General features: G+C 40.5%; 1 protein-coding gene across 1 annotated transcript; it reads right to left on the bottom strand.

Annotated features, from left to right (window-relative positions):
* Positions 1–4,366: 4,366 nt before the first annotated feature.
* On the bottom strand, positions 4,367–26,161 carry aldh1a2 (aldehyde dehydrogenase 1 family, member A2). The gene is made up of 13 exons (XM_023285206.3): positions 25,909–26,161; positions 18,108–18,212; positions 17,254–17,394; positions 16,735–16,864; positions 14,417–14,478; positions 13,619–13,747; positions 12,095–12,208; positions 8,619–8,721; positions 7,861–8,045; positions 7,581–7,745; positions 6,647–6,804; positions 5,321–5,395; positions 4,367–5,071 (listed from the first exon to the last, which is right to left on the bottom strand). The coding sequence occupies exons 1-13, from the start codon at positions 26,023–26,025 to the stop codon at positions 4,999–5,001; spliced, it is 1,557 nt and encodes a 518-aa protein (XP_023140974.1). The 5' UTR covers positions 26,026–26,161; the 3' UTR covers positions 4,367–4,998.
* Positions 26,162–26,398: the final 237 nt, after the last annotated feature.

The following is a 26,398-nucleotide window of genomic DNA, read 5'->3' as shown; positions in this document are numbered from 1 at the left end:
ACTAAACTATGACATTTTTGTGATATTTTGGACGGCATACTAAAGTATGACATTTTTGTCATATTTTGGACGACATACTAAACTATGATGTTTTGGTCACATTTTAGACGACATAATAAACTATGACGTTTTAGTGACATTTTGGACAACATACTAAACTATGACGTTTTTGTCATATTTTGGACGACATACTAAACTAAGACTTTTTTTCCACATTTTGGGCAATATACTAAACTATGACGCTTTAATGACATTTTGGACGACATACTAATCTATGACGTTTTTGTCATATTTTGGGCTACATACTAAACTATGCCTTTTTTTATACAATTTGGTCAACATGCTAAACTGACGTTTTTGTCACATTTTGGACGACATACTAAACTATGACATTTTGGTCACATTTTGGACCACATACTCAACTGTGACGTTTTAGTGACATTTTGGAAGACATACTAAACTCTGCCGTTTTGGAAGACCTGCAGTAAAGGGCCCTGAGTTGGAATCGAACCTGCAGTCCTGTTTATGAGTTGCTCTCTCAAACAGTTGAGCTACCTGGGCACCTTTTTTCGCTTGTTGGACAACATACTATACTATGACTTCTTTTAAATACAGTTTGGATGACATAGAAAAGTATGACGTTTTGGTCAAAGTTGTTTTTTGGGCCCTGTTGTTGGTTTGTATTTAAAAGGCAAGTAGAGAGGATGACAGGAAATTAGAGATGACCTGCTGTAAAGGGCTATGAACTGGAATTGAAGCTGCATCTCTGACACAGTCCTGTTTAGTAGTCACCCTTGCAACCAGTTGAGCTACCTGGGCAGCATTTTTCCATTTGTTGGACGACATACTAAACTATGACTTTTTTGTCATATTTTGGACGACATACTAAACTACTAGAAAAGCACTCAAAGAGTGCAATACCTATAATTTCCGACGGATGAAATATTTAATCAAAAATGACCTTGTGCTGAGCGCAGGCATATGTTATGCATGTGTGTGTTATGTATGGATACTGAATCGCCTGTAAACTACTCTTATAAAGGTCTGTTGATCAGTTCATCACTTTTGGCAAGCCTTGGTTTTGCTACTGTTAAAATAACCGTTCCCTCCATGCTTTTATTTTGAAGGCGTATTTTTAATAGTACAGGCTTTTATTTTGTTACCATTCCAGCGGCACAGGAAGTGTTTATCTAAGAAGCGGTTTCAATGCTGTTGCTCTCTAGCAAAGGATGTGTCTAAACTTAGAAGCACCTAGCTGGAATGGGGACAAGCTCTTACGGTGTTTCCTGAAGAAAGGAGTGAAGGACAGAAAGGTGGATTTGTGTTCAAAATAAGGCTGACGGCTGAACGTAAATAAAGGTTTTGTGAAACATCAGGAGCTTCACCATTGTCTGCCTGAGGTTTGCTACATTGCGTTACCTAGATATGTAGGAAGGAGGCAGCAGGAATTGATGGGACTCAGAAACACCCCACAGTTTAATCATTTGTTCCTTGTATGATTTCCAACTGATAAATCAGTCAATTTGTAATAGGATCGCAATAATGTGATCTTCAGCAGGTAACTGACACAGTGTTCACTTTTTGGGATGGTTACCATGTTATAACAGCTATATCTGGGAAATCCTTAACAAAGCCATGGATCCAGACTATAAGCCGCATCATTGTGAAAATGTAATGAGGTGGTCCTTGTGTCATTTCCGACTTCCTCTGAAAATTTCATCCAAATCCGTTTGCCCGTTTTTGAGTAATGTTTCACACTGACAGACAGATTCACAGACAAACTTACGCCGATCGCCACATAACTCCACTGTTCCTTGGTGGAGTATCAAGGCTTCTTTAGGATTCTTACAGCGTGTTGCTCTCAGTGTTTTACTATACATAGAAAAGAGTCAAAAGAATGCTGTCTGCTGACTGACTTGTCGGAGTTTGGGGGTATTCACAGAAAGGTTCACGTATTACAAAATATTTCATAAGAATACATCATGAATTTGATATATTATTGGAGTAGCACTGGAGCAGCACTATGGTTGTATTGAGGAAAACCACAAGCACAGTGGAAGAATACTCCTGTGTTTTCTTCTTTCTCCGCAGAACCAAACTTTACATCCTCCTTTTTATAACAGCTATTTGAATATAAATCACTTTAAATGAGTGGTTTTAGTCATGTTTTAGCAAAAGGAAGTAATAATTAAATTCTGGATAAATAATTATTAGGTGTTAGCAATATGTGAAATTAAAAAAAAAAAAAAACACAACTTTAAAATTATAAAAACTGCTATCAATGAAACCTAATTATTTGGTACTTTTCTGTCAAACTTTCCTCTGTGATGGAAGGTCACTCACCTTTAGGTAGTCATGAGTCCACCTGTCCAGTAGGTGGTGCTGACAGAATATGAATTAAAAAAACAAAAACAGTTTAACAAAATGCTCTGCAGTCTTGGCTACTAGGTAGGTGCTAAACCGAACATGAGAAATATAAAACCAATTGTTCTAGTTACTTCAGTTATCAAAAAACACTTTGTTTTAGATCAAATTTTGAATCTATTGTGTTTTACTTCTTAAAACCTGTTTAAAATCCCAAAAAGACACCTGGCTAATGCCTCCTTTCTCGTTACATAATCTAGAGCCTGTGACTAAGCAGATATTTCTCGTGTCATAAGTCTGGATATCACCTGTCTCCTTTGTCCCAGTTTTTCAACATCACACTTGTGTAAAGGTCCTGTAGAACCAAAATTGGGTTCCAAACTATTTGTAACGTCACAAATCATCTTGCCTCAATCAACAGTAAACTCAGATTTGAAATCATTTTAAAGTCTTTCAATGTCATATTCTGAACATAGTTGCATCTTATTTACCTCTAAAATTGTGACTGTCTGGATTCTCTGTAGTATTTTTTTGTTTCAATAAAGGACTGGGTGGCTTCTAATTTCTTTCAACACGTCACAGATAGGACTAAAGTCTTGCTTATTGTTGCAGTGCTAACCACCAAGCCCCTGTGCAGCCCTCTTTAGAAACATTGCAAAGGTCAAACCAATATTCCGCAAAAGCACTGTTAAACAACTCATCCATGATTACTTTTAAATCTCTACATGGTCTGGCTTCACTCTACACATCAGGATTTTTAAACCCTTTATTCTGCTCCAAGACCTCTCAGGTCAGAGAATCAGCTGCTGTTAGAAGTTCTACTATCCAGGTTTAAAAAGAGGGAACCAAGTTTTTACAGTTTTTAGCCCAACTGTTCTGGAAAAACTCCCAAAACTCAGTCAGTGCTTCAGTTCAACAATCCACCTGTACATTTACATCACATTTTATGCCTTTTCTAATCATATATTATTGCCTTTTTAATGTTTTACTTTTTAATTCATTTAGTTTTATTGTCTACTTTTAATATTTTATTGCTGCTTTTGAATGTTTTGCATATTTTAAAGTTTTGTAATGCACCTTCTAACTCTACTTTTCGATGGTGCTATGGAAATAAAGTTTATTATTATTATTATTATTATTATTATTATTATTATTATTATTATTATTATTATTATTATTATTATTATTATTATTTTTATTTTTATTTTTTTTATACAACAGTCTGCATAAGAAAGGCCAAACATCCAAGAGACACCTGAATCCATAATGATAACTCCCATTTAAAGGGATTATAACATCTGAAATGAAATAGGTGCAAGAGAAGTAATAAAAACACACTGGTGAGTGGAGAGAGATTTCAAATGATAATGCCTTCAACGTGTGCTTATGTCTAATAAAAATCATAATTTTGGACCACTTTATTTCAATGTAAGTTGCATCAATGTAAGAATTTTGAATACAATTAATCTAATAGTCGATTGTTAGAGGGAGATTTTAAATTGTAATGCTTTCAACATGTGCATATATTGAACAAAAATCATCTTTTTGGGCCACTTTATCTCAGCACTCTCAGAATTTTAAATGAATTTAAAAAATACCTAATAGTAGAAGTGTTTGGCCCAGATCTGTGGCAGAGTTACAGTCGATAGCTGACATGAAATGTGATTTAAGCCTACGTGTACAACATCTTGAGAAGCAAAACAGCTGGATGGTGGAATACTGAGTTTAAAAAAAATGTAGTAAACAAGTTTTCCAGGAAAAAAATGTTTTTACTGAAAAAAAAACTATGGTCATTTTATAATTTTATAGCATATGATTGTATAAACATAAACATAGATGGACATCAATGAAAATCAGTTACATAAAGTTTAAAATACATCTACTCCTCTTTTAGCAGGTGAGAGTAAAATGCTTTTAAGAGGTTAAACTCTTTCCCGTTTACATCAGTCAAAGGTCGACGTACAGTGTTAAGTCATATGAGCTAAAATATAAACAAAGACAATTAGAAATCAAATTTAATTCTGAATTAACATTTCATCCATTCATGTCTGGGGCTGACAACATCAGTGGTCTTGAGTGAGCTGACGTGCTCGCATAAATTCTAACCAAGACAATGACACATGAGGTTTTTTGCTGATCATACCGCACAGTACAAAGAAAAAAAACTGCCTCCCGACACACGACAAGTTGCTAGTAAAGGGTTGATTGCAAGTGCGGCGACGGAGTCTCTGAGCATCCAGCATCTGGGAGGAGGGGTGAGGATCAGGGTGCAGCAGCCGGGAAGGGCGTTGTTATCGGGATTTGTTGTCAGAGCAGCCGCCCCCATCGTCTCTGTGAGTGCTTTAGTGTAGTTAGTGGAGGAGGTAAACGGTATGAGAGGGGTAGTTCAGTGGTTGTCAGTTAAGACGAGAGACAGTCCACAGATTGGAGGTGGATGGAGAAAGCTGGACAGAGACTGGCTGACTGTCCGAGTTGATGGAGGAGACTGGAGGCAGCGAGTAGGTACAGCCTGTAGTTACCGTGGAGATAACCAGTTTGGATGGTCGGTGTGGTTTTTTTGCCACCCTGGACGGACTGACAAGAGGTGGTGACAAGGAAGACACCACCTCCTCCCGACTGAAAAGTGTGGCTGCCTTAAGAGTTCTTGGCGACCATCTTCATCGTGATGGTCTTCACTTCTGAGTACTCCTTCAAGCCGTTTTCTCCCCTGAAACAGACAAACAGGAACAATGCTGCTCATGTTGTTGGAGCTCTGAAGCTGACAGCAGCGATGACATATCGTGTATACACTGCTGGAGACTCTTGGGAGCACAAATATTGCAATATCCTCTTAGATAAAGATTTATGTGATGTTAAGCAATTTTGGAAAGTAGGTTTTCAAAACACCAAGTCAGTATTAGTGATATTGTGGTTAATTTGTGTATACTGAGTGGGCAGACGCCCAAGTCATACTCACAATTCACGTCCGTTGCCAGACATTTTATATCCTCCAAATGGACACTGTGTGCTCAAAGCATTGAAGCAGTTTATCCTGGGAAATACACAAAACATTGATCATTCTTGAGCATTTGACTCCTGTGGTTTGCTCTAAAATTTAGCACAACTTTGTCCAAAGCAGCACTATCAAAGCTGCATTTACAGCAGGAAGACTGATGTGAGAAAGTATTGCCATCATCACTGCAATCTTTGAAAGCCTCTGAACTTGATTGTATAATTCTATTACTGCTTAGAAAACACAGCTGAACGTTGACAGGTTGTATATTTGTGCATTTACTAATTACAGCTGCCAGTGACAGAGCGAGTGAGAGGACGCCGGGAAGGAGAAATAAAGAAGAGGATGGGAAAAAAAACCCTTAACATAGAAGAAGCTGAGAAAATGTAGCCACGGGTGTAGCTTTTTGAGTGTCAAAACCTTTATTATCTGGCATTATGGTGAATTCAAGTTTGCATGATTCATATTCATGTTTTGGCAGCTAAAAAAAATAAAACTAAAGAAAAAGACCCATCACTGTCCGAGGCCTGGTTGCATCTATGAGAAACATTACAGCAGAAATCATATGCTCTAAATACTGAGGAGGAGGCATCACCCTGAAATCTACATCTATAAATAATATATATATATAATATATATAATTCGGCTATTTCAACTATACAGAGGAGAGTGAAGAAATTTGAGCATAGGGTTCATGCTTTGATGCTTTAAGAGAAAAGTTTGTATCTGGAGAAGTTGGTAGTAACACTGCATGTTTTGTATTTGTAATGGTGGACGGTAGTGGGATGGTGATTGGGGCGGCATCAGGGATGAAGGAGAAGGTAGATAAATGTTTCCTCAGCTAGCTGAGGGCTGCGGTCGACTCTCACAAGTGGTGAAACATTTCTGGCAGACACTGTATGTAAGCTATACTTCTAGCCCTACTCATAACCATCTGTAGGTAATTACAAAAGAAATACAACAATTTTGAGTGAACTCAACAAGTAACATTTTAGGACCATTTCATTTCTCCAAATTATTAAATTAGGGTGTCAATTTACATTTATAATTTATGGTTGGAGCTGTTGCTTTGTAGTGGCACATTACTTCTGATAGTTCTTGAATGTCTTAGCTGTGGGGAAAAACAGTCAAAAAAGGAAGGAAAGCATGCCTTTGTGGCCTGTGTAATGATAGCAAAGTGGCGCGTTGCCAGTTTACAGTTTCTAGATTGCGGAAACTGAAATGGTTGATACTTCCCACATGAAAAATATTACTGATTGCAGCCAAAGAAAGGCAGCAGATGGAACGTACCAGACAGTGCCAGCCTGCATGGCGGTGGATATGGTCATGGCTTTGTTGATGTCATTGGTGAATACAGCAGCAACCAAACCATAATCTGAGTTGTTGGCTCTTTCAATCACTTCCTCAATAGTTTTGAACTTCATGATCTGCTGGACTGGTCCAAAAATCTGGGAAGAGAAGAAAATAAACAGATTGAACACTAATTTAGGAACTGTAGGTGGAAAATAACTAAATGCATGTAATTAAGGACTCTACTGAAGAACTTCACTACGTTTTTCTGGATGTTTTCACATTTAGTCAACAGCTCAAGTTACAGATTTTTCTACAGAGCATAAAAATGAGATCAGCCACTAAATTAAAATAAATTTGATAGATTTAATACCCCAACAGTGTTTAAAAAGCTGAAAATTAGCTCAGTCTGAACCAGCTTTAACTTACATCTTAATGTCTCATTAATAACATTCCAATAACATATTAATGTGGGGGGTTATCTATCTATCTATCTATCTATCTATCTATCTATCTATCTATCTATCTATCTATCTATCTATCTATCTATCCATCTATCCATCTATCCATCTATCCATCTATCTATCTATCTATCTATCTATCTATCTATCTATCTATCTATCCATCTATCTATCTATAAAACCATACTTACTAATATCTAGTAAAAGCACAGAACTGACTAACTGTAAAAAATGTCAAAAAAAATCTATCAAAAATCTGTAATTTTACTACACCTAAAAATGCTTTACTCTACAGCTCTCACAGAAAAATAATCAAAAACAAACCTTTAGCACCACACTGTTTAAAAACAATAAAATCTGTGACTCAGCTGCGACCAACAGTCAGATAAAAATCTACACTACGGTCTTTCAGAAAGGTGTAGATGCATAAATTGTGTTGCAGATATCAAAATTCCAGCTCTTTATCACTTTACCTCCTCTCGGGCGATGCGCATGTCATCCCTGACATTGGAGAAGACGGTGGGCTCGATGAAGAACCCTTTCAGGCCCAGAGCTTTGCCTCCACACTCCAGCTTGGCTCCTTCGCTGATGCCACTCTGGATGAACTCCAGCACACGATTCTGCTGCTCACAGCTGATCTGTGGAGGACGAACATCACACGGAAGCTCAGAGCAGACAGAAAAACCAGCAAAGTAACAATGAAAGAAAAGAGGAAATCCAGCAGGTGGTGAAAAAAAAAGCTGTTCTCCTCACCTGTGGGCCCTGCTCAGTCGTGGGGTCGAAGGGGCTGCCGACTATCCTCCTCTTGGCTCTCTCCACGCTCCTCCGGACAAACTCGTCATATATGGGCTCCTCTACGTAGATGCGAGATCCTGCTGTGCAGCACTGGCCTGCGTTGAAAAACACACCCTGGTGGGCCTGTTCTACAGCCAGATCCACTGGGAAAAACAAGATGGGAGTTGGTCAAAAATAATCATTCTATACCCATGAGCCATGAGACCAATAATTAAATAAAAGAACTCAGTCTCAACATAAGCTGAATTATCTCATGTGCTTATGAAAACTTCATCTGGTCAGAAAAAAGTTATGTGAGTCGGGTTATTGGAGCTCTTCTGTACAAATCTGATACCTGACACCTGAGAGACAGGATCCTGCTGTTGCACACAAAGGGTTAACGGACCCCTGTGATTTATGGGTCTCGGCTGAAGCACCCGACTGTGTCAGGGTCCATTCTCCTGATTTACAGGCCTCAGTGAGCCCCTCTCACGGCTGTTGAAAGCATTTGAAAGCGTCGGCACCCCCAGTTTGGTGAGCCACTTAGAATTTATATGAAACCCATCCATCCAGAGGTTTTCATAGCACTGCTAAGCTTTTGGGCATTTTAAGATTCTCAGACTGTGAGTGTTTTAATCCACGCTTTAAAGGGCTTGATGGTGGTTGATGGTGACCGACCACCTAGCGAGGAAAACAGGTAAACGAAGCACCGAATAAAACATTTCTTGAAAACTCACAATCAGCATCTGCAAATATGATGTTGGGGTTCTTCCCTCCCAGCTCCAGCGTCACTCTCTTCAGGTTGCTCTTCCCAGCTGCCTCCTGGATCAGCTTGCCGACCTGGCAGAGGAAACACATCTGAGGTTTACTCATAGAGATACAGGCCTGCAGCCAGATCAGTAAATCAGCTGCAGCCATTAAATATCTTAAAGAGGTTGGTTAGCTCCAAACAAGGAATGTACCGGCAGGCCAGCTGAAACATGAGTTCTGCAAACACACAGAATGAATATCTATTACAGGTTTTTGGAGACAGCGACAGGAAAACAAAATGATGTTTCAGCCAGGAACAGCATCTGATACGTAGTGAAGGGCAGGAAGAGGCAACCACAAGGTGTGTGGGTGGTGTCCTGTGATCTAACACACGGTGGTTTGGTATGAAACGGTACAGTTTGTCGATATGGAAGACGACAAGGGATTTGCTGGGGTTTTCCCTTATCGTCCTATTATCCCTATTTCCATTTTTCTCCTTATCAAAGAGATGATATCATATAACCAATATGAGGAACAATAAATAATTCATTTAGGAACAACATTCTTTTAAAAGACATTGGGTAAAATTTACTGCATAAGAGAATCACAGATGTAATTCATCTTAAGGCACCATATTTTAGTTTTAGGAGTAAAAATCATGTAATAATACATTGGGATCATTTTTAAATACAGTTTTTCACTTGAGCCTTGTTTGTATTGTCAGTGTATATCATGTCTGCATTGATTTTTGTTTCATTGCAAACCACTGCTGCGTAACAATACAGTTTAGAAGCAGATTCAAACTAAATCTAATACAGAATTCATGTTTATACAGCTCGTCTGTTTTAAGAGTCCACAAAAGGTTTTTATTACATACAGAAATGAATGGAAACCAGGAATTGCCTGAAATTGAGGACAAGATACATGCTTGGAGTTTGCACAATGCTTGTAGTTTTGATATAAAATATCAATTATTTGTTGTAGGTGTGAAAAATCCTGCAAAACTGCAGCTAATTCAACATTTTAGCAAATTTTTTTCCCTGCCGAAAGGTAGAAAGAAATGAAACTACACCAGACATTAGCTTAGGTTAGCATAAAGACTGGAAACAGGGACGAGTCCTAAAGCTCACAGTTAACATTTTGCATCTTGTTTGTTTAATCCATATAAAACCCACATGGCAACAGACAGATAGTCTCCAAAAAGAGGCGAGGCCTGGGAGGAGAGGAGGGAAAACAGTATGTGGACATTTGTTTGGTTTCACTACTTTACCATGTGAGGCTGCGTTGTTCTTATCCTGGTTAACTTACTTACGTGTTACTGTTTTAAATTACACTTAAAAATAACACACACACACTTGGTATTTAAATGATTCGCACAATGCATACAATATTAGAGTAATAAACTGCTGAGAGGTGGGTTTTGTTAACGTTGCACAGAGCCTGGCTAAGTGTTTCCAAATGTTTCCAGTCTTAACACTAAGCTAAAATAAGTGGCTGCACAGACATGACAGCTGTATGAAGCTTCTCATCTAAGTCCTCACTAGGAAGAAAGAAAGAAATCTGACAAGCAACAGTTAGGATACAGCATCAAGTGATCGATATTGTTCAGGTATCAAAAAACAAAAAAAAAAACAACAACTGCACAAACCCTTCACCCACTGGCAGTTTAGAGCAGCATAATTTTAGCCCTTGAATGTAAAAATAATTAACTGACTTTATGCTATTCTTCTCACTGTCCTGAACATTGCATAACTCACCAAGATAACAGGCCTGAGAAACCCCCCACACCTCCCTCACAATCCCACACCCCAAACAAGTATTCATCTTCCTGTTACTCATACTGCCTGTTTTATTTTCCAAGAGAACTGACAAGATAAAGTGGAAAAGTACCCTCAGTCTTAGAGTCCAACTAAAAAAATAATAAAGAAATCCCCCACCTCCAACATGGAAAAGACTCATCTTCCCTCACTATCATGTCTGCTATCTGTTTCGCTCTAGTTACGAATATATATAAATAAAAAGAAAAAGATTAAAAGTGGATCAACTGCAGAGCTGTGACTGGTACTGAGGCTGTACAAAGGCAACACAATACTTGGCTTGGTTGCGTCTGGTGTGTTTTGTCTGTCTTTGATCAGAAACACAAAGTGGTTGACTAAGGGGAGGCTTGCGTGTGTTTATTCAAGGGTAAAGGAAACACGCTGGGCTGCTCGACTCCTCCGTGTGGAGTCACCAACATGTGTGCGTCAGGAGGAGGATGAGTTGTGGTCCTAAAATCCACCTGCATCTCCTCCACCACCTTCCATCAGCGTAAGGAGATGCTTTGGTTGCGAATATCACCGACCGCTGCTACTACAGTGCGGTGACTCACTGTCTGGGCATCAGCAGGCTCTGACAACACTAGCTCATTCTCTCAGTAATTGACTCCAGAACACATGAAACAACAGGAAAACTAGTTAAAAAAAAAAAAAAAAAAAAAAAAGAACTGGGCCACTCACAAAGGAAACGTTCAATCGGGACGAGATGATAAAAGAAAGAAGATGTTTGCGTTACAAGGTGCATTTAGAGACAAAATGTTATAGCCGCTTTTTAAATGAGTTAATATTTCACCTACAGTATAGTAGTGAACTGTATGTAAAACAGTAGTAGGTTTAAATTTGGTTTACTTGGATGTATATTTGAGAAACTTTAGGTGATGCAATAGCGACTGTTTTTTGTTTAGATTTTAGCTTGTGTTTCTGAATTTGCATGTTTCAGTAAATGCTGGAAACAATAAAAAGGTAGTAGTTTGAGCAGACATCCACACTAAAATCATGACAGTAATTACATAATCCTGGCTTATTCTCCATACATACATGTGAAATACGCATTAAAATATAAATTCTGCACCCACACTCCTGTAAATGGTTTTAACAGAGGGGTTAGTCAAGGAGAAATTACAGATGTTTGCAGATGATGTGCAGAAAAGAGGTCTGCTGTCACTCAGGCTGCTCCTTCCGGCCTCAGGACTTCATTCAGACCACAACACCTAACAGGGTTTGTCCTTTAGCTTCCCATCAACTGCTCCCCTGCTCTGCAAAGCCATGAGGGTTTATCCTGTGTGAGCTCTGATATTAAGTTAAATGGAAAAGCTGTGGTGGTGCTTTAATACAGCAGAGACAGCTGAGGGGAAACAGAGGAGGGCCAGTGTTTTCAGAGAGACGTGTTTGTATGCTCCTGACAGCACAAATATGTGCATGTGTGTGAGATAAAATCAGAGTCCTGTCATGGGGAGTAATGACAGGGTATGCAGCTTATGTAAGACCCCATTTGTTTGTCATTTAGACTTCAATACAAGCACACAACATCCCCCTAATTACCCAGCCTGCTCTTATGCTCTGCACATGTTGGTCACTGTGTCACTTGTGTTCAGTGACATAAAAGCTGAAAAGCAGTAGGCAGCTACTGATCGCAGCGAGAAAAGTACCTCGGTTGATCCTGTGAAAGCCACTTTGTCTATGCCCATGTGCGAAGCAATTGCAGCTCCTGCTGTTGGCCCGAATCCTGGCAAAATATTGATGACTCCTGGTGGAAACCCGGCCTGTCAAAACAATATGAGAGGAAACAAGCTTTAGCGGAGATGACAGCAGAGCCAAGCAAAACTACAGGCAATGTGGGGGAATCCGGACCCAACCCAGCCTCCCTACAAGCAGAGAGCAGAGAGAACATCAAAAAGAAGAAGGCAACAGACAGATAGTCTCCAAAAAGAGGCGAGGCCAGGGAGGACGGGGAGGGGGGGGACACAGGATGTGGACATTATTTGGTTTCCCTACTTTACCATGTGATGCTGCGTTGTTCTTAGCGTGTTTAACTTACTCATGTGTTTATGCCTGTCGCACACAGCTGTACTACAATGAACTACTGGACAGATATCTCACCATGAAATTTACTGCATATTTGCATTAACTTTCATAAATCATATTTTATGTTGATTAGGTTTTCTTTGCTGACCTCACTCAACTATGTGAGAAGTCCTTTGCTTATATTACCTGGCCTCTGTACGGTCTGTTGCTGGTTAAACTGTGATGTTCAGTGTGTTACTAAATTACGTCAATACAGCGAATATATGGTTGGAAATGCTGCATTAATGCACCGGTGGCAAATTAGGAAGAACAGATTAGTGTTCACGCATTATTCCATCGTCATTAGCTGTAGATCTGCTCTCTTGTGTTACGTATTTGTAGCGTGAAGTGGAAACTAACGGTGTATAGCTGCTGTAAAACCAGCTGTACTGTTGTTCATTTTGATGAAACTAGCAGTGTGGTGCTGCAGCCATGTCTGATGTTCTTTTCACTCAGTGGGAGAAACTGTTGTAATCAGTAATTCCTGGTATTTTTAAATCATACTATGGATCTAAATGTTGAAAGAAGATGATTTGCTCAACAGCCAACTATCTGCAACAGTAATGACATTTTTATTGTTTCTGTGGTTTCCATAGTCTTTAATAAGCTTTTAATACAGAATATACTGCATAGAGCGTATGGCTTCGTTGACTTGTGCCCCTAGTCACCAGTGAGGGGAGCTCCACTGCCAAAAGTCCCTGAATTTGTACAGTGATGGTGACACTACAGTTTACTTTGAAGGGTCCATTTTAAACATTTATTTCTACGTCTACAGTACATCTTTTAAACACGTGTTGATGTTGAGTTTTTAAAGTGGAATTTTTCCGTGGAGCAAAAATCTCAGACTGAAATCTCAACATCATCTCTGTTGTGGCTGGAGTTAACCTCAAGGTCAAAATCAAAATTAGTGACAGTTTGATAAACATCTGTTTTTTGTCACCTTGTTACATTAACATTGGACTGTCCGGATAAAGCGCTGGCCAAATTCATAGGGAACACTGTGTTCTTGGCACAATAATACCTTTAAGCGATTGCGATTCAGTCACTGGAGTATTAATATTTAACTGTCCGACAATGTTTGCAGTTGGCAGAGCGACCGCGTCGTTTACCTCCTTGATGAGAGCTGCTATGTAGAGGCAGGTGAGCGGCGTCTGCTCAGCAGGTTTCAGGACGACAGTGTTTCCACATGCGAGTGCTGGGCCCAGCTTCCATGCTGTCATCATCAGAGGGAAGTTCCACTGTGCACGACACACACACAATCCAGAAAAAGACATCATGCATCCGACACACTGGGTGGTCACAAGTCAAGCTCAATAACTCATCGCTCTTAAGTCACTTACTCTCATTTTCTCTGTCTAAACATAGTCAAGTGAGAAAATGTTCTCGGCACTTGTACAGTATTTTCTCTTCCCACAGTATTCTGAGAAAGTCGGGAAATTGCAACACATGTGCAATAGACCCATATCACTGTACAACACACAGGCCTGTGTTATTTCTGCTTTACACAGGAGCCCATGGGGCTCAACACAGAACCACACGCTTTCTGCACTCTTGCACAATCAACAGCGTCTCCTTCTCCTTGATCTTTTCCTCCCTTCTCATCATTCTCTTTTCTTCAGACCCACTATGTTAAATCCCACAGATCTCTCTTCTGCTTCTCACTTCTCGTTCCCCATTAGTCAAACTCGCTGGCACAGTCATTTTTGGGGCTTACCAGCAGGATTTAACCGTACAAACACTGACTGTCAGAGAATTACTGGAAAAGGCAGAATGTAATTCAATAAACAATCCAGCCTAACAACCATCAATATCTCTTTTGAACTCTGCCAATTCCCCCTTATCAGTTTTTTTCTTCACGTCCATTTGTATCCATCACACACGTCACTCGCAGGAAGGCTTATACTCACAGGGATAATTTGTCCACAGACTCCAATGGGCTCATATCTGGTAAATGTGAGATACTCTCCATCTGTGGAGGAACACACATGCACAAAGAGAAGGCTGGGTTATTCATTTTGTACCTCAAAAGCTTGAAGAAATGCCTCAAACACATGAAAAATGTCACCACCTGACACCCCTGGCGTTGTTGACTCAACATGTCAATTTGTAAATGAATCCACACACAACATTCCTGGTTACCCTGGTGAGAGATTACGTTTCGTTTCAAGCCTCCAACAGCACAGGCAAGTGTGTAACTGTTTTAGGTCATAGAGATGGGTGTTATGCTGGAAAGGTTTGCTCATTCCTCTTGCATTACTTGAGTAAAAGGAGGTACTTACTGAGGGTGTGCCATGCTTGTTCATTCTGCACAAAAACAATTCATTTTAAGAAATGTGTGAGTATGAATTTGTTACAACAGTGGTCAGGTGATGATTGAGTAATGTTGCATTTGGACTCGGATGATCGGCGAGCGATGACAAGCCAAATAATCCTTTTTAATGGGGAAACAGCAAAAATGTGACAACGGATAAAAACAACTGCAGTGAAGTTTCCCATATGTCAACCTTTTTTTCTTTCACGTCAAAGTGGATGCTGGATCGTTCAAAACTGTTATTGTTTGTTGAATGAATGTAAAAACCTGTTCGACATGAGATTTTCAGGAGGCATTCAAGTATCTGCAAGGCTTGTTTGAAAGTATGACGCCTGCAAATGACTTATATTTCAGTCTGGAACAAGTAATGTAAACGATACCAAACTGTGTAGCCAAAGGTGCTCCACATAATGACACTCCCCATTCATTTCACCCCGTCTGTGATACAAATTTAACACCATAATCTCAGCATAACATGCAAGACAAATAGATGCTGAGGGCTTGTTCCTGGTAGATGAATTGCACCTCGTCCTGACAGGTGAACAAACACTTAGATCATACAGGCTACAGGAATAGCCTTGTTTATTTCCTCTGAAAGTCTACAAGAGGAATAAAGCTTCAACCAAAGCCCTGGGAAAACGCTCAGCATGGTTGGTTTGGCAGCGGTGTACAAGAGAAGCTTTGAGAGGAACAATACAGTGGTATCAGGAGGTTTCCCATGTCCTCTCTCTTATTCTTTTTTTCTTCCTGTTGAAACAGAGGGCCAACTTTCCCCTCTTCCACCCCCAAACTCAGCTGCATTAGAGGGGCGACGCTGGCGGCTGCCTGCTCGGGACGCAAAGTGTTTGGATTGATCACACTGCTGAGTAGGAGCCTATTTTCTCTGCAAATCCTCAAACACACCAAACTCCTTCAGGCAGCTATACGTTTTGTTTTTTTTATACTAACAATGGATCAAATGACAATAAGGAATGTAAAAAGAGCCTTTCTGGGTTAAAAAAAAAAACAAAACAAACCAAAAAAAACCCCCACAGAGAATCATCTGATTGTAGTTTCACTCAGCTCTGCAAAGTTTTATAGTGTAATAAAGCAAAATCATTTCACAGGTTTTACATTTCTGACATGGTGATAGACTTTTTTTTCTCCAAAACTTGCTTAACTTGCTGCAAATACAACTGTATTAATTTTAAAGTTTTACTACCTAAATGTTTACGTTAAGAGTTGATCAAAAGAACGTGTCATTTTCATAATAAAAAGCCAACCTCAGCTGGGCATTTTTGCATCTTTCAGCTCATAGTTTTGCTATTTTCCTGCCCCCATTTTTTCTGTTGTGATTCACTCTAATCCTCCATGTCTGACTGGCAAACAGTAGGCAGCTGTTTACAGAACGAAAGAGTTAGGGAAAGGGAAAGGGAACGAAAACATTATCTGATCAGCATGAAATGTAAAAAGATGCATTTAGACACAGTGGAGCATTGTAGATGTAGTAAAAACTAACCGCCACATGGAATTAAAAGATGTCAGTGTTGTGCTTCTGCTGAACCCAAATAAGTTATTGCAGATCTAAAATACATAAGTATATTGACTTCACACAGAGTTATTTCCAAAATTTTACACAACTGTGGTTTAAGTGAAGGCATATCTGGTAACTTTATGAATACATAAGACTAAGAATCTCATGAGGCAACTAACTTTCAGAATTTTAACAGAAGACAGAAATGCTCCAGTTTGATACCCTGTCCTAATAACCAGCTTTGGATTTTTATCAGAAAAATACCTCCATGTTGTTCAAAACAGCGTGGCCTCCTTGTTTACTTGTTAATTTTTTTTTTTAAACCTCCCACGACTATTCTCCCTCATCACTCATCATCTTTTCTCTAAAACTTTGCTTTACCACTTAAGAAGGACTCTTACCCATTGGGATGGAGGTGCCGTGGATCTTGTCTGCATATCCAGCAAAGTATCTCAGTGTCTTTATAGTTCCTTGGAGGTCCACAAACAGGGTGGGCAGGAAAGGCTTCCCACTGTCCAGCGACTCAATAGTCTGAGCAGAGACGAGGGAGACGTTGGAGAAAAATGTGATATAACCTTGTGATCCTCACATAATTCCATAGCTCCATCCTTTACACTCACCCATGGTTGAAATGTGACACTAAGATAACACTACACTACAAATACAGCCCTTCAGTTGCAGTTATATGTTCTCTTTAAGGCAAAGCAAATATTTGTATTTTCAAACACAGAGGCGACTGAAAGTGCTTTGCAAAAAGAATCAAATACATTAGATAACCTGGGAAACTGCATACACCAAATTAGATTAAAACTAAATGAGCAAATAAACAGACACGAACAGAAGGTACAGTATAAATTCAGTGCACGGGCAGAATTATCAGGTAGATAAGAAGTTCTCTGAAACAAAGTTTGTCCTCTTACTGCTAGATAGACACTGTCCCTCTCCACCAGGTCAGCCAGTTTGGACAGCAGCCGACCTCTCTCAGATGCATCCATCCTTCGCCACACAGAGCCCAAAGAAAAGGCAAGTCGAGCCGCCTGCACAGCTTTATCAACGTCAGCCTACAAGAAAAAGAAACTTTTTAATTAAATCAGTTAACTAATCAAATGTCTTGCTGTCCTGCAGATGAATTATATCTGTCTTTCTGCTAATTTTTGCTGAAACTTCATGAAGTAAAGAAAACCGATGTCATTTTGAAAGGGTTGGTTTTCTTTCATTTTTTGGGTGCAAAAAGTTTACTCATGTATAAATGGCAAAAAGCAAGATTTTAAGTTTGTGAAAATGGATTGTTATAGTCAAACTATCTACTGATAAAAAGTACCTAAGTGGGTTTACTCCAGCAATTTCTGCTACTTTATGTTATACATTTACTTAACTCTATTTTTTAAGCTAAATTTACTAGTTGGTTTTCAGGTTTTGCATACAAAACATATGATCAATGTACATTCTCTGTTATCGATCAAACCAGTCAGCAGTATGTGAATAAGTTGCATATTATTTCACCCTGACCAGCATCAACGCTAAAATAAATAACAATCATCCAAAACTATGCAAATCATGCAAATATAAAACTGACAAGGGGCCATTTTGCATGATGACAACAAAATGTACTTTGAATATTTCAAAATAGACTTTAAATATGGTTACACTTTTACTTTAGTAAAATTTTAGCGCAGGATGTTGCCAACTGTAAAGGAATATTTAGACTTCAGTTAATTATGTGAATCTTTCCTCCACCACTGAAACTAAGACGACCCTGTTTCTGCTTTGTTACCTTGTCTGCTTCCTGGACCTCACAGATCTGCTCTCCAGTCGCCGGGTTGTAGACGGGGAAAACCTTCCCACTAACAGAGTCCTGCCACTCATTGTTGATGAAAATCTGCAGAAGAAAATGTCAGTTTTTTTAAAGCACTTTAGTCACATATAACCCATGTAAAAGAGATTCACGAGAAGTCATGCATGTCTGAATTAATCTGCACAATTTGCAAACATAATGAGCTTGATTTGGAGACAACAGCTAACATTTTTTTTTTTTTTTAATTTTTAAATATTTATGTTAGCTTAAGTAATCATTTCATTACACCATCTTGGCTGCAGCAACGTGCTTGTGGACTATGAAAGACTAACAGCTCTCAGGCAGCAGGCCCAGCACTTCCAGGCTCTTGTTGTATAAGGGATATGGGAGAATCTCTGGAAATCTGGACAGAGATTCCTGCCTGTCCAGCATTGCTCTCTGGGGAGTGCTCCACCATCCAGACAAAGAGGGGTGGGTGGGTGTGGGGGTACAGATAAATCCCTATCAGACACCAGACCCCCACCACCTCCACCTCCAACACCCCCCGAGCACACAGACACACGTTTCACAACATCACTGCTCGTTTACGACATCATAAAACACGTGCTGCGCTTGGTTTCTGTGATGCGTTAAAGCAAGTCTTCCGTTAAACAACCGCCTGGGATTCCAAACAGGACATATTCGACATCTATTAAGACCAAAAGCAAAATAAATGTTTGCACGGCCGCAAAAACTGAGGATCATGCCGAGCAAAAAGCCTTTCACACACGGGGAAAATGCGGAACTAAATGCAAGGTGTGATTTGAAATTGTAAATACATCTTGCGCATGTGAAATCAGCAACAAAAATCGTCCTCCTCGCTGACATGTTTAGATCCATTAGGCCGACTGCTCACACACTGTTTTTAATGGCTGTCAGTCTGTCTGATAGATAGAGTGCAAGGAGAACATCTGCTGGCACAAATCCCTCTGTGTATACATATGCTCTTACCGTCCTTCTACTTTAGAGGAGTTCTGATGCACTGAGAGCAAAACCTGAGAGCAGGGTTCAAGTATCCCACTGGCCTTCTCCTCCCTAAACTCTCCAACATGTTTACCTCCATAAACACTGGGCTCTAAGTACTATTTAATTGGCTGTAAACTGTTAGCTGTGTTTACTTTCGGGCTGGTATAAAATGCAGAGTCTGAAAACTGTTGGAGTCGCAGCAAACACATCACCGTGACGCCCTCCCCCTCCTCCTCCTCCTCCTCCTCCTCTTCCACCTCCTCCTCCTTCTCCTTATCATTCCCACGGCTCACTGGCTCATAATGTGGACTCTGCATATGATTAACTCGCGTGTTTAAGGTGTTCGGTGTCTGTGTGTGCCGATCCACAGAGCAGTACTGTACGGGCTCATTCCTCTGCGACTCCTTTGTAGTGGCTGCCCCCCCACAAAAAACCATCCCCCCACACAGAGTGAGACGCAGGCCTGAGTGGCTTCTCGCTCTACCAGGCCGGCGTTCTCAGGCGCCTTCCATCAGAGGCCACCTTTAATCTGCTGCTCATTAAGAGCACTTCATAAAATTGTCAGTAACGATAAGGAGCAGAGGGCCAGCTACAAAAACAAAAAGTCCTGTAGAGCACTGAATTAGTTTTTAAATTTATAGGGGCCACTGAAGTGGGGCGCCCTAAATCAGAGGAGCCCCCTGACAGCCTCAACAGTCCGAGCAAGAATGCAGACCATGGGTAGCTTTATGCATGGCGTAACCCCTCTCACAAGATGCTGCTAAAGGAGAACGGATGAAGCACGAGAACAGTGGAGCAGGCCCCACCTAAATCACGGCCAGAAAAGGACAACTGTCAGCCGCCGCTTGGCTCGGCCCTCTCGCTGGGCTCGGACTGGTGTTAGACTTTTGTCTCGTTCCATTGAGGGACTTGATTAAGATGACAGGCCCGAGTCGTAAATCAACTCTCAAGGTTTCTTAAAATTGCTTTTAGGGATCATTTGGACGAGAGGCAAAGAATGCAAGGATGAAAAAACAAGTGCAAGGGCGCACATTTTCAAATGACAAATAGTGTTTTCTTTCCCATTCCCGGCGGGGTCGTTACTATCACGTCACATGACGGTTTCGTGTTTATGGAAGTCGGCACAGCCACTCGACACTTAGAATTAACAAGTTAGCTGCAACTTTTTCTTGGTGAAACCTGCTCCTACAATTAAACCGCTTATCTCCTATGTTTTGCAATTCTGAAAAACTTTGGATCCTGTTGTATACGTTTTTGTCCCGCTGCACTAATTTGAACAAGCATTAAAACGGACATGAAGCTGTGATATGTGATGCCTGACGCGTAACGAGGAGGCCTGATGTGGACGAGGGCTGAGCAGTAAGCATATAGGTCAAGACTTTCTGCATGGGTCACAGGGCAGCTGCAAACATTTAGCAACTCCCATGCTTTTCTGTAAAAGCTGTCAATCACATCATCCGGCCCGAGTCTAGCCGTGGGGATAATGAAAAGACGAGACATGATGTAAACAAACACTTTTTTTTTTTTTAGTTCACAGCACCTTTAAAATCAGCTAAATGTGTCCTCCACAAGAAATCAAGATTGGTCCAACTAAAAAATTAAGACATGCTTCATTTTTTAAAAAAATCACGTGATATTTGTGATCATTCTTTTTTTTTTTTTTTTCTTGGATTGAACTGTAACGGGAAGTGAGAAAGGCCAAAAATACTTTTAGCCAACAAAACATCTGTTTGGCTCTTTGCTTCTTCTCACAGCTCGGATGCTAACGTCTGAAGGAATATGTGAGATATGTCAGGCTGCTCGGCTCCTATTTTTTTTAAAGGAGGCTTTACGGGTGTGTGTGAGGGTTTACATACGTGTGTGTTTATACACAACACGCCAAGATTCCACAGCCAGACCAATCCTACGGGCACCTGCAACACTCGTCTGCGCAGGAAGTTTCATATCCTCCCCTATCACAGGACCTCTATTTCCTCTCTGTTCCTGGACGCGTTTCAAAAACTCTTATAATTACTACTGTTACAAGTGAGCGGAGAGCATGTGAAAGTGGAGACCAGCTGGTGTTTTTTTCCCCTACTCCTCCCCACATGCCTGACACCGCCGAGCCTTCGTGTTTTTCATTCACACACTCACAGACAATGCCACCCTGCGTTTCTGGATTTGGAGAGGGCGACCTCGCTGTCACTAACTGGCAAACGTCTTTGTCTCGTCAGTATGTGTGGGCAACCGGTTCGTCCTGATCCAACGCACAAACAACTTCTAATTCACCTATTTTTCTGAAAATCTTGTTAAAAAATTAAGAAAGTTGCTGTGCATATTCTTAGAAAATGTCTGTAGTTGGTTAATTCAGTAATTTATTCAATCAGCATCCATGATTCCTAACATGTAAGCTCCATTTTTAAGTAAAAAAATGGAGAAAAATGTATTTTAAGCTTAATAGCACTATTATTTACAACACAAATTATATTACAACTTCCTGTGTAATCCATGCAGTTTAATTTTCACAATTCCACAACAAAGCTGACCTCTCTTTCACTACTTGTTCCTCTTCTACCATCTGAGCTTTGATGCGTTTCCCGTCTACTTAACCACTGTTTAGATCTCAGGTCAAAGGAGTGTTTAAAGAGCGTTTTTACATAGTTTTCCTCATGGGATCAGTGCACAAAGAGGAAGTAATTTATAAAGAAATGTCATGCTTTTTTTCCGCAAACAAATAAACATCTAGAGCAGCACTCCTGTCTCTGCCGTGTCCTGGTGCTTCACTGCAGAAACGGCCTATTCCCACAGATTTATGAAGCCAAGTGTTTCCCATAATGACACCGTAAGGATTTACACGTTCCTTGTCAGGAGGGTTGCACACTGAAGGTACGGGAAGTTAACAGGGTAACCTCGCTGTCACTGCTCTTCCTTAAACAGTGATTAAGAGACAGGGGACACGATGTTGACGTGTCTGCTAGGATGATAATTTACACTCGCTGCACAAGCAGGCATTTCACACCAACGGACATATTAATGGCGGCGCACACTTGGCCTGTCACAATCAAAGAGATGTGCTCCACAGAGTATGTGGCCATGTGTGTGCGAACAAGGAGATTGTGTAAGCAAAGGCAGCAAAGGGAGGGAGGGCTTCTCGCTGTGCTCGTTGTGATAAATCATTTAGTTGCACAGTATCCGCTAACTTTGGCTCTGTTTGATCTTGATCGCAGTAAGATGGTGGTTTTGAAGTGAAAAACTCCAGAGCTGCAGGTCAGGCTCTGGCAAGGCAGGGCCACTAACCCACACAGTGAGACAGGGTCATAATTTACACCCCGGTGGACAGCACCTAGCATCGGGGAGCCCCAAGCCTCCATCTGTACTATCTCAATCAGTGACAGATTGATGGAGCCTCTTATTCATCCAAACTGAGTGGATGTCTCTGCATAGACTGCTTTACAAATACTCGGGTCTTCGGCAGACAGTTTCTGCACAGGTTCCTACGGAGAAAGTGCACTAACGCCACCATGAGCAAAGCAACAAAGAAAATTTATAACTGTTGATTAGATTAAGAGGTCTGTAACTCCGACAGTGAACAAGCCACTGAAGCTGATCCCTGAATCTGGTACTTGTTAGTTCCTTATATTTTCAGCCCTATTTTCCATGTTATTACCTTATCAGGGCTACATCGAAACCAAACCGGAAAACATTTTAAAAGCACAGATTATTTGCATATCCACTCTTATCAGTTCACTAACTGCGCCAGTTTCTTGTAGCTCAACAGCTGTGGATCATTCTTGCAAAAAAAAAAAAGTTTTACAAGGCTCTATTATATCATAATAAATAGCACAACATGTGATGACTGTTCACTTGCATTTTTACCTTTTATAGACTGTTCTTTCACAGAAATCGCAGCAAAGCCGTGTTTTTACCTCAGCCCTTGTTAAATTTGTCCCACCGAGTGTCTGGTTTAACAACTCATTATCACTGAACAGTGTGAAAAACCACAAAGGCCACAAGTATCACCTGCTAAAAAAAGGCAGGAAAATATTCGCCTTAATTATTCATGAAACAGAGTCTCCCTTCTTCAGGTCTGTCACAAGTGGAAAACATCAATAAATGGCAAACATTGGGCTTTTATTTATGGCATCCTTTGTGGTCCTATCAACCTTTAAGCTGTTTCTGTCTTGTCGCCCAGCTGTTGGAGCCTACAAATGTGGGGGTAGGGGATAGAGAGAAAATGTTCTCCTCTCAGAGTTTGAACTACAAGAAAAAGTGTGTAAGAAGACTACTCATGGGGATATTAATAAACTAACAACACAACTCCCACTTTATATAGCTGCATGCCAGAAGAAAGATAACAGATACAATCACATAACGTGTCTTTGCCGTTGAGAAGTTCACCACTCGGTGAAAAGGACAAGGGGCAAACCTCGATTGCAATAACCCTGTTTTTATCACACGCTTCCCTGTTATAGAACAGCATCTGTTAAGCCATGACACTGTACCAGCCATAATCTCTGCTTCAGGGGTCATCTGATGTAACCTTTGCATTGCAAAACAAAGAAAAGTCACGCCGACTGATATTTGTCAAGAGTTTTGAATTCTCATTAGGTTAGAAAAGGTTGATATTGTCTTTGTATCAGATTTAAAAGTGGTATCTGAGAAAAAAGGGAACAATATCAGTGAGCCATGTTGGCTGTTTCCCCTGCAGTCAGCAGGGTGGAGAACAGGAACAGGGTGTGAGGAGAGCCCACGCCAGGGGTGCCCATAAATCAGGGCCCTTCTGCCCCCTATGTCCACCAAACCAACAGGGACTGGATGATCCAAATTCCTGGGGGTTAATTCACCAAGTCACTCCCTAAATTTCCTCCTGTACGCCGTCGTTTCCACCTCTTCAACTAACACTCTGCACCGTGAGGGAATGGAAAGCTTCCAGCACGACAAAGCCTAAGCAACATGCACTGTCCTCTCTGCAGCTGCAGCAGCAGCAGCAGCAGCAGCAGCAGCAGCAGCAGCAACGTGCCCTTTGCACTTAAAACACTGAGGTGTGTGTTAACACACAGCAATTACAGCCGTGAATGAACTACCACCACACTATCATTAATCTGTCCTCTATGAGATGTGCCCTTTAATCTCGCAATCATAAAAACACTTGTCCTGCAGCGAAAGGGACAATTCACTCACAACAAAGTGCTGCGACGATGATGAGAGCTTGAACTAAAAATCACTGGAAACGCAACACAAATCTCAGAAGATTCTTAAATTAATGCCGTAAATATACTTTAAAAGGTACCAACTGTGAAAAAACTATGATAATAATCTAAGTTATCAAACGGAAACAAAACCATTCAAATGAGGCTATTTTTCATGTGGCTCAGCATTCAAAAGCTTCAAGGCTTGAAATGAGATCAAGTGATTAATGATGATTCATCTTTGTAACACTATATTAACTGCTATTTACTTCTCGTGCGTAGCAACAAAATTTTGAAGCACTCCACGAAAGATTCTGTTATTTCTGTTGTATTGGCAACATGGTTTGTTGCACGAATCAAATAAAGTTCTTTGTTTGACTCATGCTTCTCTCTCCAGCTGTTTCTGCGTCCCCTCTCTCCCACCCACACACACACAGTCCTGACTGTGCAGCAGAAACACACACATTTCTATTCTAAACAATTTATTCACGTTGCGTTATATAATAGTGAGACAATGCCTGATTCAAATTATTTGACGTATTTGGACTCGACTAACCTGAGTGTGTTGTCATCACTGATGTCATTAAAAGAAAATACTTTAAAGACCAGGCACAGAGGATTTGGGGTCGTATTTGTTTCAGTTGATGAATAATGTGACTGTGAGCTATTGTAATTACAGCAAATCAAGAACTTTATAACTCACGGGATATCACAGAAATGCTTATAATCATGCAGGAAAAATGAAAGATTTGGATCTAATCTTGCAGTATTTCAGTATTTACTTTCTTTTTATCCCTTTAAAAAATGCATTTCAGTAATTGACTTCCCCTCAGTAACCTGAAATCATGTTGGCCTCTTAGAGCCATGTGGAATAAATATAAAATTATATAATAAAAGTGTGGTGGGGGGGAAATGATCACGTGACATTTTGTTGTAAAATTTTAGTAGGTTTAGCAATTCACTCACTTTGTTCTGTCAAACTATGACACACCCTTTATTAATAGGTTACTGCGTCTAATTTAAAAAAAGTTATTTTGGTGTATGCGCATTTATAACGTGGCGCAAACTACAAGGAAAATCTACAATTAGACTTTATCATAATGCCAGGTCTATGCAGTGACGCAATTACGCATTAAAAATGGGAACAAATATCAACTAAAGTGCTCATTTGACTTTGTTTTAAATTAAGTATTGTCACAAAAACACAAAGAAACTACAAAATGTGTTTTTTGTGAGTTTTATCTCACATCTGCTTCAGTGGTTGACAGTATTTTGCAGCAGTTATTGGTGATTTAATGATAATCTACAGAGAACACGTGCGGACGCAAAAAAAAGTAAAAAAACCGACTCATCTGACACCGGGACTTAAAAACGTGCAGCCGTCAGCGCAGCGGATCTGCAGCTCGGCCTAGTTTAACTTTAAAGTTGTGTCGAGAGAAGTTTTTATCAACTTCAGTCCCGAGTTGAGCGACACGATCTGACACTGACTCACAAACTCAGATTTCTAAGTTTTTCGCTCTGAGATCAGACTTTCTGCGCGTAAAGACGCCGCGTCGGAGAAACGGTGAACTCGTCGTTTTCGGCGGAGTGCGGACGGTAAAACAGACCTTGGTGTACTTGATCTCCGGGTTGGGCACCGGTGAGGGCATCAGCTGGAGGGATGCCATGAGAGCAGCGGGGTCGCTCTTCACCTCTCCGGGGATCTCGATCTTACTGGAAGTCATCGTCTCTCTCCGCGGCTCGTCTTGCCTGCTGCGCCTCTCCGGGGTTTTTTCAGCAGAATTTCTGATTGGGAATTTTTTGGGCTCCTTCCTGGGTTTATAGCCAGGTGTCAGCCGCGGTTCATTTTCATTGGGTAGAGGAAAGGGCTGTCCTTTTGAAAATTAAATTCAAGCATTTACATAAACGACCTCAGCCATGCGTGTTGAGGAGGAGGAACACATGCACCCCACCCACCTCACACTCCCGGTGCACTCAGTCTCTACCGCTTCCACTCACCAACAGCTGACGCTTTTCTACACTAATTCATAGAGTTAAACGGACAAATATCACGTTAAACTCCATCCTGTGTATTAGCAGACTAGTTGGGGGTTATTA

Source organism: Amphiprion ocellaris, chromosome 1 (genome assembly GCF_022539595.1).
Source record: "Amphiprion ocellaris isolate individual 3 ecotype Okinawa chromosome 1, ASM2253959v1, whole genome shotgun sequence".
NCBI lineage: Eukaryota > Metazoa > Chordata > Actinopteri > Pomacentridae > Amphiprion > Amphiprion ocellaris.
Note: the sequence above shows the minus strand (reverse complement) of the source record. Positions and strands in the feature narration are given on the sequence as shown.